Source organism: Tupaia chinensis, unplaced genomic scaffold (assembly GCF_000334495.1).
Source record: "Tupaia chinensis unplaced genomic scaffold, TupChi_1.0 Scaffold000199_1, whole genome shotgun sequence".
Lineage (NCBI taxonomy): Eukaryota > Metazoa > Chordata > Mammalia > Scandentia > Tupaiidae > Tupaia > Tupaia belangeri.
This window is the reverse complement of record NW_006159674.1, coordinates 3,866,029-3,879,550: the sequence shown is the minus strand read 5'-3', so window position 1 is coordinate 3,879,550 and position 13,522 is coordinate 3,866,029. Positions and strand designations below refer to the sequence as shown.

At 41.3% G+C, this 13,522-nt stretch overlaps 1 protein-coding gene across 6 annotated transcripts in view; it reads left to right on the top strand.

The window, feature by feature from the left end:
* Positions 1 to 3,742, top strand: part of RHOBTB1 (Rho related BTB domain containing 1) — a 146,038-nt gene extending 142,296 nt beyond the window's left edge. For 5 of the 6 annotated variants that reach the window (XM_006147074.3, XM_006147070.3, XM_006147068.3 and 2 more), the window contains 2 exons: positions 1,421 to 1,526; positions 2,009 to 2,178. In XM_006147074.3, the coding sequence (XP_006147136.1) occupies positions 1,421 to 1,526; positions 2,009 to 2,178 (276 nt within the window). Of the gene's footprint in view, positions 1 to 1,420; positions 1,527 to 2,008 lie in introns of all 6 variants that reach the window. The other variant, XM_006147069.3, reaches the window with a different exon arrangement.
* Positions 3,743 to 13,522: the final 9,780 nt, after the last annotated feature.

Below are 13,522 nucleotides of genomic sequence, written 5' to 3'. Positions count from 1 at the left end.
GGGAGGAGAGAGGGGGGGAGTGGCCGTTCTGCCAGGCCCCAGAAGAGAATGGCTGTCAGTGTTGGGGCATCAGGTCTTTTCCAATCACAGCAACCTCAGCTACCACCTCCCTGCGCATGGGTTTGCATACCCCTGCCCTGCCCACCCACCTGCTCTTCTTATGTAACCGAAGGGCAGGCACAGGACAGTCACACATTCTGCAGTCTCCTCTTTCGGACCTTCGGTCCAAGCAAGCTGAGCTCTGACATGCGACCCAGAGTATCCCATGGCTGAGGCTTCCTTAAACAGAGATGACATCGCTGCTTTCTGCTGCTGGCTGGTGCCTTCCGGAGGCCACGGTCACTTACCACTCAGGGCCCAGGTGGCAGGAGCATACTTTAAACTTCTGATCGGATTCAGTGGTTACTTTTGGTGTACCTGTCAGGGGCTAGGGAGGGCTATGCCAAAAGCCTCACTTGGCTGGCATCAGAGCCATGGCCAAAGTCAAAATATACGAGGTCAAAACAAGAGGTTTGCTCAATAAGTTACGGGGCCCTTCATTTCTTTTCATCCCTACGGTGGCTTCCAATTTCTTTGCAGACCCTTTAGAAAGTAGAGTCAGACCAGCTGGTGGCGTGGTGGTTAAGGTGATTAGAGTCCCTGTGGTGAACTGCATGGTTAGAATTCCCAGACCCAGTCATTTGAGAAATAGGCTGGGCATGTGGGTGCACCAAATCTTGAAAGAAGGGAAATGGAGGGGAAGGCATTGCTGTGTGACCATCCCCCATATGGGGGGGTACTTCCTCACTTTTACTCCGTGTGTGTGTGTGTGTGTGTGTTTCTAAGTGTGTTCATGTGCCAACTGGTAAATTTTTTTTTTTTTTAAGAATTATTTATTAGGATCAGCAGATGGTGTAATGCTTACATAGCAAGACTCCCAGGTAGTCGACCACAGTTTGAGTCCTGGACCCAGCGGCTTAAAACTCATGCCGGACATGTGTGAGTATACGCCCAAGATCCCAAGAGGAGAATGGAGGAGGTGGTGATTTCTCGCCTTCTGCCTATCTCTCTCTCTCTCTCTGTCTCTACATCGAGTGCATATGCCCAATAGCAAAAAAAAAAAAAAAAAAAAAAAAAAACCTTTAAAGAAAAAGAATTCTTTTATTTATTATTACTATTTTTTATATGCTATAGGACACATGCACTCACCGAGAGAGACAGACAGAGAGCGGGAAAGTGAGAAAGCAAGCTGTAAGGTCCAGGACTCACACCACAGTCGGCCATGTGAGAGTCTAGCACCTCGGCCATCACACCACTTGCTGGTCCTGGAAAAATTATTTTTAAAAAGAGAGAAAAGACAAAGAAAGAGAGTCGAGTCCGACCCCAGGTAGGCTGTTCTCTCTGGTCTCACGGTGCCCACTGTGTCGGTCGTTCCCTGCAGTTTCACAATGCCCACCAGCTGGCCGCCTGGTGTCTGCACCACATCTGCACCAACTACAACAGCGTTTGTTCCAAGTTCCGCAAAGAAATCAAGTCAAAGTCTGCAGGTAAGACCGAGGGAGGCCCCCATTGATCCAGCTGTCCTCCCCGGGAAGGAGCGGACTTAGTGGACAGGTCACAGAGAATTCCTGTGGCTGGTTGGTGGTCACATATTCGTGTGGCATGACCCAACAACTTTCAGGTTGGGAACTCTCTTTGGAGAACTGCCTGCTTGGGGGATCTGGGTGGGCTGGAGTTGGCGTGCTCTGCTACAGAGCAGGCTGGGGTTAACACTGCCACGTGTCTAGGGAGGCATGCTTAGGAGCAAGCTTGGACTCTGAAATCAGGTGGTTCCGGAGTCACATTCCCTGTGCCTAGCCTCATGGCTGTGGGCAAGAGATTCTACCTCTCATGACTTCAGTGCCCTTGACTGTACCTGGTCCTAATCAGTCTCTGCTACATCAGGTGTGGAGAGAGTGCATGAGAAGCAGTAAGCACAAGGGGTATCAGCCAGAAACAGGCATTATCGTCAGCCTCTTTCCTTCCCTAGACAACCAGGAATACTTTGAGCGGCACCGCTGGCCCCCAGTGTGGTACCTGAAGGAAGAAGACCACTACCAGCGTGTGAAAAGGGAACGAGAGAAGGAAGACATTGCACTAAATAAACATCACTCCAGACGAAAGTGGTGCTTCTGGAATTCATCTCCAGCCGTCGCCTGAAGAGGAAGAGAAAAATAAATCAGTAATCTGATACACCACGTTTAAAAGCACTACTGTAAAATTAGTCGTCGTCCTAGAGATACGATGTAGTTCGGGTTTCAGGCACTGACCTTCCTCCACTTCTGTGCATTTATCTTTGCTAGGATCAAAGCACAAGCTCACCATCAATGAGCCTGGACAAAAAGGGAAGCTGACTCTCACTGCATTCCTTAAACTAATATGTATATTTTTTTGTTAGGAGGCTTAATAAACTTTAGTCCGTTATTTTGTTTCTTTTTATACAAGGAAAAAGAAAAATAACAATCCAGCTTTCATGTTTCAGATTCCAAATTGGAAACTATTTTTATATGGTCTCTTGTATTTTGTTGAAATGAAAATACTGTGTATTACTTTATTTTACAGGCCACCGATTGACCATGAAGTCTCCCTGTGACTCTCTGTGCCCATATGACCACCGAGCGTAACTCCCTAATTAGAGGGTTGCTCTTTTGTTGTGAAGTAAAGGGTTGGACTGAAATCCCCCAAAGTGCGAGTTGGAGAGTGTTTAATCTTTGTTCTGCTAAATAACATTGGTATAATTACCAAGTCAACTCCAAGAATGTGTATTTACAATATTTGCTGTGTAAGTGCTAGTAATTATATGGTTATATGTGCCATGGAAAATATAGTGATATCAAATATTCTGTTGTTTAAAATGTCTAGATTCAAGAGGATAATCTTTATAATCATTAGAAGGGCTTATTAAATCCCAGCATTATCCAGGGCAAACTCACTCGTGGACCTGAATACATAAGACACCATTAGAGCATTGGTGTTTGGATTGCTGTATTAGGGTTTAGGTCTCAGTATTCTCTGATCTCGCCATGCTTCTGCATGCAGATTCTCCACTGACTTGAATTGAGATGGGCAAGGGAAAAGGTCCTGGAGTCCATTCCGCCATCTACAGGCTTGTCACATCTCACCACCGGAAACAGGCTTCCTCAGGTCTCCCACCTGTGGCCAACTTTGCTTTGTAAAACACGTATTTTTAACTCTTCCCAGGGAAAATTCTTGTCGCTGCAGAAGTAGGCTAACGCAGACCACCCACTCCCGCTGAAATTCAGCAGGGCCTGTGAAAGCACAAAGCTGGAGGCTGGGTCTCTGCCTTCTCCAATGCAGAAAGGAATCTATCAAATTCCAAGAGTCTAGGAAATGGTGCTATTGTGAGTTAGTTCTGATTCATTGTCATCCTGAGTTTTCAGTGTTAAAATAGAAAGTGTGGAGCAGGGGAGCTTTGGGAGGCAGTCAGTCGTTGCTTCTCTGTAAAGTAAATGGTATATAGCTCACACGGAAAGCATGTTTAGGCCTGAACTCCATACCTGCCATGGACATTGTATGGCCAGGGCTTGGGGCTCATTGGGTTGGAAGGTCAATTTTTTAATGCTAAGGGCTTTTGATTTTGTTTTTATTTTTTATTTTCTAGCTTTTCAGAAGATAGAAGAGAGACAGTTGAGTCCAATCCCAATGTTGACAGCCATAGGTATTTGAAAATCTGCCTAGATTATAGATAGGCTTTTATTACTGGCAGTGAATATACCAGATACAAGAGCGTGGCGAAGCCCAGAAATGCATCACCCTCTCATCACAGAAAAGGGGGAAGTAGAGTAGAGATGGTTATAGATGCATCCATTTTCATTTTTTTTCCCACTAGGGTTGTAAATCATCAGTAGGAGAAAGAAGACAGAATGAGAGGGTAAATGTCAAGACTCAGGAAGGGTTGGCATCTATCCCCATCATAACAATGGTAGAGGTTGTGTGTTCAGTGAGTAGTCATAGCAAATTGATACAACCAAAGCTCCCATTTGATTGTAATCTTGCCAAAACGTAATGGACATATAAATGAACTTGGGGTACAAGCAATAATATCTACTAGTGTTGTTATCACCTACCATAACCAAGTGGCTGGTTCATTTGGTTGATGCTGATTATGGCCTTTAACCATGGTGGTTTGTTTTGTGTTTTTTATTTCACAAGAAGCCAATAAAATCGTTTAGCTACAAAACGTCTCTATTTTTGTGTTCAAGACCACCATCATATCATGTGAAAAATGTAATAGCTTTTTAAAAAATATCAAAACCTTAGAGGTACTAAGTCACAGGGGTTTATGGGTGCTCCAGTCCTAAACAGCCTGATGACTGTCTTGTTTTTAGTACTGTCCCCAGGAAAGCCAATATCATGATGTAAATGTTTAGTATCTGGCTCTTTGCTCTCGGTGACTACAAGGAGACTTCAAAAGTTTATGGAGAGAGGACAGCAGATGGTATGCTGATTAAGGCACTGGGTTCCCACATGGTCAACCACAATTTGAGTCCCGGACCTGGTGGCTTGAAAATCGCACTGGGTCCATGTGTATGCACACTCAAGATTCCAGAAGGAGAATGGAGGAGAAGGGATTGTGGCATGGCCATCCCCCCTGGGTGGTGATTTCTCACCTTCTGTGAGTCTCTGTCTCTGTCGAGCTCACGGCCCCTATGACAAAATAAATAAATAAATGCATGGAAAATATGTATCAGGTTGTCATAAAAGTCATGACATTTTTCTGTTTCTATCTATGTTTTTCTATGCAAAAATGCGGCATGACTTTTCCAGCAACCTAATATGAAACAACTATACATGGGTCAAAGAATTTTAAGAAATAATAGCAGGTCCAGTCATGGAGGCACAATCAGTGGGGTGATGCTATGCACACTGGAGTCATGTGAGAAGGCTGAGTTCAAATCCTACATCAACCTGGACACAACAGGAGTACCCATGGACATGCCTGTGATCCTGGCTGGCCAGAGGGCTGGAGCTGGAGAGTAGAAGATAACACCATAGTGAGATTTTAGTTGAGAATGACTGTCTTTCTTTCCCTTTTCTCTCTCTTTCTCTCTTCCATGTAAGAAATAATATATATATATATTTAAGTATAGAAAGAGACAATAAGATTTCCAACATAGTCCCACGGCTCTGCCATGTAAGAAATTATATTTATATATATAGAATAGAAAGGAGACAATAAGATTTCCAACATAGTCCCACGGCTTTTTAAATTTAGTGAGCGGTCCGAGTTGCAGCACCTTTTACCTACGACATTGTAGGGAGTCTGAACCTGTAGAAGAGCTTGGTCTAGGACCAGCTGGTGGCATCATGGATCCTATATGATTGCGTTGAGTCCTGGAACTGGTATCTTGAAGAACACACCAGGCACATGTGCCCAAAATCTTGAGAATGGAGAAGGGATTGTGGTGTAACTCTACCCTCCAAGGGTGCTTTCTCTCTCTCTCTCTCTCATCTCTCTCCCTGGTGAGTGCACATACCCTATGGCAAATTGGTATTAAAATAAATGGTAAAAGAGAAAGTTTTGGTCTAAGTTTCTCCTAGGGTAATTCCTAGTAAAACATCGGGGATTTCAACACCCCTAATCTGACATTTGAGGGAATCACAAATCCTACTGGTTTAAAAGAAACTCATATATTTCCATTGTGGGACCCTCAAAGCAAAAGTCCAGTTACTTTTTAAAAAATTTACCTAAGCAGGGAACCGGCAGTTAGCGTAATGGCTATGTCGCTGGACTCCCACGTAGTCGACCGTGGTTCGCGTCCCAGACCCGGTGGCTTAAAACTCACACCAGGCGTGTGTGCATGTGTGCCCAAGATCCTGAGAGGAGAATGGAGGAGAAGGGATTGCGGCATGGCCATCCCCCTAGGGGGTGATTTCTTGCTTTCTGTCTCTCTGTCTCTCTCTGTCTGTCTGGCGAGCATACGCGCCCTATAGCAAAAACCTCTCCAAAAAAAAAAAAAAAAGAAAAAAAAATTGCCTAAGCACATGTGGACCCATGCGAGAGAGACAGAGAGAGAGGAATAAAGCAACCCCCAATGGGGTGTGGTTACACTGCAATGCCATCTCCATTTCTCCACCCTGTCAGGGCCTTGAGCACACAGTCATACACACACACACATGCTCAGCATGTTTCTCAAGCCTCAAGGGCCATGAATTGAGCCAAATGTTTTGCCATGTGGGCCAAATCCAATTTTCCTGGCCACAGGGCCAGCCCAAATGTCCAATGTTTCTAAGATTTGTTTTTTCACACATCCTTCCATTGCATGATATATTTATTAGTTGTCAGAAATCAGCTTTTCAATCCTGTGAAATTGTCTAAATAGAATAAATTCTACTAGTCAGAGGTAAAAGCAGTGAATCTCAAGTTAGGATTCTTTTGTGAGCATAGTATTTCTGCTTATCCATAAGCTAAAGATCTGATAGCCTTATTCTTGAATAGGTAAATTGGTATATATTCATATCCTAGTCGGGTGGTGGTGGACAAGTAGCAGCAATTTATTTTTTTCTAGAAGAATGTGACTACAGCATAAAAGTTGTAGAGATAAAAGGTAACCAAGGAGAATGTCTGCACTGTGTGTGTAGGTGTATGTAAGTATAGTAATCAAGACATAGCACTATTAACCAAGAAAAATAAAAGTGCTAAAAGCAATTTTAGAAAAAAGGGAAGGGCCATAGGTTGACTCTTTTTGTCTTTCAAAGTGCCAGTTTATGAGATTCCACATATATCATGACTATATATCATGACTTCATTTTCAGATGAAGACTTTACTGTCTTAAAGTTCCAATTAGGAGACAGGTATATATTTATATATATATATACATATAATGAAAGAGTTAACCTTCACTTAGAAGCGAAAGCACAGATGTGACAACACTGGTGGTCTCCTATAAAAGCAATGTTTTTTGGAGCCAGAAGATGGGACAGCCATAAAACATAATGCTCCGTGAGGCTGACCCACATGGGAAGGTTCTGAGTTCAAGTCAAAAGACCTCCCTGGGAACCAGCAGTTAACATAATGGCTATGTCACTGGACTCCCACGTAGTCGACCGCGGTTCGCATCCTGGACCTGGTGGCTTAAAACTCACGCCGGGCGCGTGTGTGTGTGTGCCCAAGATCCCAAGAGAATGGAGGAGAAGGGATTGCAGCGTGACCATCCCCCCTAGGGGGTGATTTCTCGCTTTCTGTCTCTCTGTCTGTCTCTGTCTGTTTGGCGAGCGCACGCGCCCTATAGCGAAAATCTCTCAAAAAAACAAACAAAAAAGACCTCCCTGAGTATGCAAGACATGTGCTGAGGTTGGATCACTGTTAAGGGTGTGTGTGTGTGTGTGTGTGTGTGTGTGTGTGTGTGTTATATGTGTATGTCTTGATACTCATGGAAGAAATAAATTATTTTTTAAAGAATTATTTTTTTTTAAATTTTCTATAGGGCACATGTGCTCACCAGAGAGAGAAAAAGATAAGGAAAGTGAAAAAGCAGGCCACCAGGTCCAGAACTCAAACCACAGTCAGCCATGTAGGAATCCAATACCTTAACCACCACATCATCTACTGACCCCAGTTAATGAGTAATTTTTCTTAAGAACTATTTTAACTTATTTAATTAATTATATATTTATTTTAATTTGACCAAAGAGGGACAGAGCGAGAGAGAGATGAAAACTGAGAAAGTAAGCCACCAGGTCCGAGACTTGAACCATTGTTGGCAATGTGGGAGTCCAGCACCCTTAATCACCTTGCCACCTGCCAGCCCCAAATGAGTAATTTTTTCAAAGAAAAGTAAGCAATACTTCTAGAATGGCAATGATCTTCCCTTTGCATTTGAAAAATCCAGCCTGGTTGACGGTGCCTCTAAACTGGATACTTATGCCATTTAGGTGCTTTTTTTTTTTTTTTTTAAATGGGGTTAATAGGAACATGTTCAGATAATTATAGACTATAATATATAAAATTTGGAAATAATTTATAAACAGATAACTGTGGGGCAGAAACCAATCAATTACACAGTTCACAACCACAGGAAAGTGCTATAAGTGACAGTAGGAGACAGCAGGACTTGCCAGCTACCCACTCCTGCTACTCACCATCTCCACAGAACAGAAAACCTACTCACATAAATTTCTAGTAGAGTGTGGATGGAACGTGGCCTCGTAGAAGGAGTGGTTAGGTTCTCTGAGCCTCAAACTATAAAACTACTAGTAGAAAATGTAGGAGAAAACTCTTGAAGACATTAGAGTTGGCAAATATTTTTAAAATAAGACCCCCAAAGCACAGGCAATAGTCCCCAAAATTGACAAGTAGGACTACATCAAGCTAAAAACCTTCTTCACAGCAAAGGAAACAATAATTAGAGTGAAAAGACAACCCCTGGAAAGGAAGAAAATATCTGCAAATTATTCCTCAGACAAGGGATTGAAAACCAGAATCTATAGAAAACTCAAGCAGCTCATCCATAAAAAAATAATAATTCCATTTAAAAATGGGCAAATAGAGACCAGCAGATGGAGTAATGATTAAGTCACTGGATAACCATGTGGCCAACCATGGTTCAAGTCTCCGACCTGAAGGCTTGAAACTCATATCAAGCATGTGTGCATGCATACCGAAAAACCCGAGAGGAGAATGGAGGAGAAGAGATTGTGGCATGACCATCCCCCTTGGGGGGGGGGTGATTTCTTGCTTTCTGTTTCTCTGTCTCTCTCTGTCTCTCCAATAAGCACACATGCCCTATAGCTAAAATATCTCAGAAAAAAAAATCCAAGTAAATTGAAGAAACTACTCTCCAAGAAGACTTATGAATGACCAAAATTCATATAAAAAAATGTTCTCTTGCCATAGGGAAATGCAAATTAAAACCAGTGAAGGGTTAGCAGGTGGCATGGCAGTTAAGGAGCTGGACTCCCATATGGCTTGAGTCCCAGGCACAAAGGCTTGAAACACACCAGGCATGTGTGTGTGTGTGTGTGTGTGTGTGTGTGTGTGTGCCCCAAATCCCAAGAATAGAATGTGGCCATCCCCCCAGGGGATGATTTCTCACTTTTTCTCCATCTCTTTCTGTCTCTCCAGCAAGTGCATGCAACTATAGCAAAAATCTCTCTTTCAAAAAAAAAAAAAAAAAAGAAAAAGAAAAAAGAAAAAAGAAGAAAAGAAAAGAAACTATTAAATTCAGGGACTCAAGAGCCAGTTATATTCGAGGCCAGCAGGTGGTGTAGTGGTTATGTCACTGGACTCCCACATGGCCAACTGCAGTTCAAGTCCCAGACCTAGTGGCTTGAAAATAATGCTGGGCATGTGTGCACGCATACCCAAGATCCCAGAAGGAGAATGGTGGAGAAGGGATTGTGGTATGGCCACTCCTCAGGTGGTGATTTTTCACTTTCCCTTTCACTGTTCTGTCTCTCTCCACTGAGTGCATGCACCTTATAGCAAAAACCTAAAACAAATAAACAAACAAACAAACAAAAACCCACAAGAAGATACCATTTAACCCCAGTTTGAATGACTAGGTAAACAAATGAAGAACTACAAGTGTTGGTGAGGCTGTGATAAACAGGGAACATTCTTGCACTGTTGGTGGGAATGTAAATTAATACAACCTCTGCAGAAAAAAATATGGAATTTCATCAAAAACCTATAAATAGAACTACCATATGAACCAGTGATTCCATTCCTTGGTATTTATCCAAAGGACTGGAAAACAGAAAGACACTTACACATCCACATTTATTGCAGCATTATTCACAATTGCTAAAACATGAATCCAACCTAAGTATCCAAAAACTAATGAGTAGGTTGAAAAATTGTGGCATATCTATACTATGTAATAGTACTCAGCTATAAGAAATAATGAGACCCTACCATTTGATTCAGAGTAGAAGAATATATAAGACTTAATGTTGAATAAAGTGAACCAAACTTTGATAGATATACACTGTATATCTCCACTCAATAGTGTACCAAATATCTGCACTCTATGGCATAAATTGAAAGATCTGAAGATACGATAGTAGAGAGATACTAGAGACTGTAAGGGAGGAGTGTGGGTAGTAGAGGGCAGGTGTGAGTTGCAAAGAGAAAAAACTTTTAACATTAAAAAATGTGAAGTTACATGTTGAGAAAATATTGTACACACACACACATAATACATCATAGGGACTCTATGTAAAATGTGAAATTATTCTGAAAATTAAAATAAATATATAAATATAATTATTTGTGATTCTATCTCACAAGTCACGTGAAACAGACCAGTTACATGAATCAACCTAGAGATTTCATGTTTAAAACAAATTTTTTTTGAGTATGAGTAGGTTCTCAACCACAAAGACAAAAATGGTTAGAGATTGCAAGTAATCGATGAGTAAAGAACTTGACTCATTTATTTTTGTTTGGATGCCAGCTAAAATTTGAGCATTTTTTAATGTCCTACCAATCTGATAAAATAAATATCCTTTTGACTTGGTGATTTGTGGTAACTCCAGTTGAGGTGCTACACCCATGCTATGTTAAGTTTAAGTGTCATGTGAAGAGATAAAAGCTTTAGCCATCTAAAAAATGATTTGCAGAGCAAATTAAGAAAGATGATTTGGTAATGCCCTGGGTATAATACCTAACACATAGTAAGTACTCTTTAAATGGAAGCTAAACAGAAATGAAGGAGAGCCTGTGTACTTACCATGTTGAACTCTCAGGCAAGAAATCCAACAGAAAAAAACAATGTCCTTGTTACAAAATAGAACAACATGATCTTTTCTCAACAGTCTCTTCAGCCAAGTGCCAACCTTTCTGCTTAGTGCTTCATGATAGTAACTAAAGAATTAGAGAATAAGAGCCATGGGCAGGTTAAAAACCATATTAATGGGCTGGAGGGAAAGATGCATGGTGGATGGATAGAGAAGAGGGTGGCACTTTCGGTGAGGACATTTTTTTTCCTCTCTGGGCATCCATCATCTGGATTAAATAAGATTGGTCCACCACAGAGCCAAGTCTGACTGAGCATCTACTTCTCTTGCAGCTGCCATCCATTCTTCCTTACTTTTCTTGAAGTAAGGTGAGACCTCAGGTATGTAAGATACACTTTCACAGGCTTGTTCAGTTTTATTTCCGTGTTTCTCCGCCATGCCCAAGTAGATGGACCAAAGCTCCCAATTCTGGCACCACTGTTCCCAGATCCAAAACACGGATGTGAGAACATGGTAATAGTTCACATTGTTGAATATGTACTATAGCCAAGCACTCTTCAGTGCTTTACACTCATTTTTCTCATTTAGTTCTTACATTACCTCATGGGGAAGGTATGGGTTCCCAGAAACAAACCCTATGATGAAGACTCAAAAGTGAGCACTTTGTTGAGGTAATTGCATTCTCTTTTGATATGTGTCAAAAAAAAAGAAGAAGAAGAAGAAAAGAAAGAAACTTCTCAAATTATTCTGAAGAACATCAGAAGAAAAATACATCTTAATTTTTCAAAGTTCTGGAGCATCAAACATAATTATCCTCCTCCAAAAATTTAAAGGGCATCATTGAATTTCTCCTAAATTGTGCAAAACAAATTTCAAAATAACAAGCTTGAACCTAAATAATCTTTCTGCTACACAGCATTTTGTAGACATAGGCAATTTCTTTTTGAGAAGACCCAAGATGATAATTCTGATTGTTCTTTCATTACTTCTATCATCTACTTACACAGTCCAGGAGAAATTTTTTTTTTAAATGAAAGATTTGAGATAGACTTACTTGTTTTCAGGGTTTTGGACATAGGGTGCATGCAGTTATCAGAGACAGAGAGAGGGAAAGTGAGAAATCACACACACACACACACAACCCAGTGTGGATCGTACACCTCAATCCCTTTTCTTTCATTCTCCTCTTGGAATTTTGAGCATACACACACATGCCTGGCCTGATTTTCAAGCCACTGGGTCTGAGACTCAAACCATAGTTGGCCGTATGGAAATCTACTTGCTGGTCCCTGAGACAGACTTTTAAATTTTTTATTTCAGTTGCCTGATTTTCATGAGGCTGACTGCCTGATGATTATTATTTTTTAATTTCAATTGTCTGATTTTCATGAAGCTGACTGCCTGGTTATTATTTTACCTATTACATGTCCTTATCAAAAAACAAACAAGTCAGTGCTCAGAGCCTTGACCCTGGAATCTAGACCTGACTAGTAGTTTTAGTAAATTAACAAGGCATTCTTCCAACTGGCCAAATCCTAAGCAACATTGCCTGCTGCAGCAATGGGCAATATCTCTTCTTGGATAATTCTTTTGGTTTTATGCTGGACAATTATGTAGGGACTAGAATAGTTTTGTTGATCCATAGATGATCTTGCAGCTTGCTGGGAGAGAGTAGAGAGTAAATACCTGAACTTACCATCGTGCGGTCTCTTTTTTTATTTTTTTCATAGTTGGGTTTGTTTTGGAGTTTCTTGATCTTTCTTTGTGCTCAGAATACTTGAGACTGGGAAATGTATAAAGGATAGAAATTTGTTTCTTACAGTTCTGAAGATTGGGAAGTCAAAGGCTGGAAGATTCACATCTGGCAAGGGACTTCTTGCTGTGTCACTGCAAGGAGGACAGTGGAAGGACAAGAGAGAATGTGCACACATGTGCAAGAGCACACAAGAGAGTGAGAGGAAGAACCCACTTCCTGATAACTCCTTCCTATAATAATGCATTAAATCCACTCATGAGGTCAGAACCTCATGATCTAATCACCTCTTAAAGGTCCCACCTATCAACACTGTTGCATTGGGGATTAAGTTTCTAATACATGGGATTGGATGGCAGCCCAGACATAGAACATAATTCTCTGAGTATGACCCATGTGGAAGGGATCCAGATTCATATCTGAACATCCTCTTGAATACACCAGACATGCATATGCCCACGATCTGGCAATGTCTGGGAGCAGATCACAGTGTTAGGATCCTGCTGAGTTGCATCACTCTCTCTTTCTGAAAATAAACTTAAAAAAAATATTTATAATACATGAACTTTAGGAGACACATTCAAACCATAGCATTGAGTGATGGATATATTGGTGATAGGGGTGGATTTTTACTGAAACTAAGTCTTTCTAAAAATGGCATTCCTCTCTCAGTTTCAGTGGGATGGAGGTTCCTAACTATGCATCTCCTTAAACAGAAATGACTGCATTCATAACCACTTAGGATATATTAGGTTGTCAGAAAAGTCATGACACATTTTTGCATAGAAAAATGCGTCATGACTTTTCCAGTGACCCAATATCTCCCTCCTGTCTTAAAAATACTTGATATGAGCAGTGACAGCCAGGAAGATATTCTTCCATTAGAGAATCTTGACCCAAAATTCGCTCAGAAAGTCAGGTCCTTCTATATCTCAGTTCTTCTAAAGCAGACCATCAGATTAAAGGGTTCCATTTGATCCTGAAGTTCAGAGATATATTACAGCTGTCATTTTTCCTACTCACTCCGTCTCTCACTCCAAACCTGATTC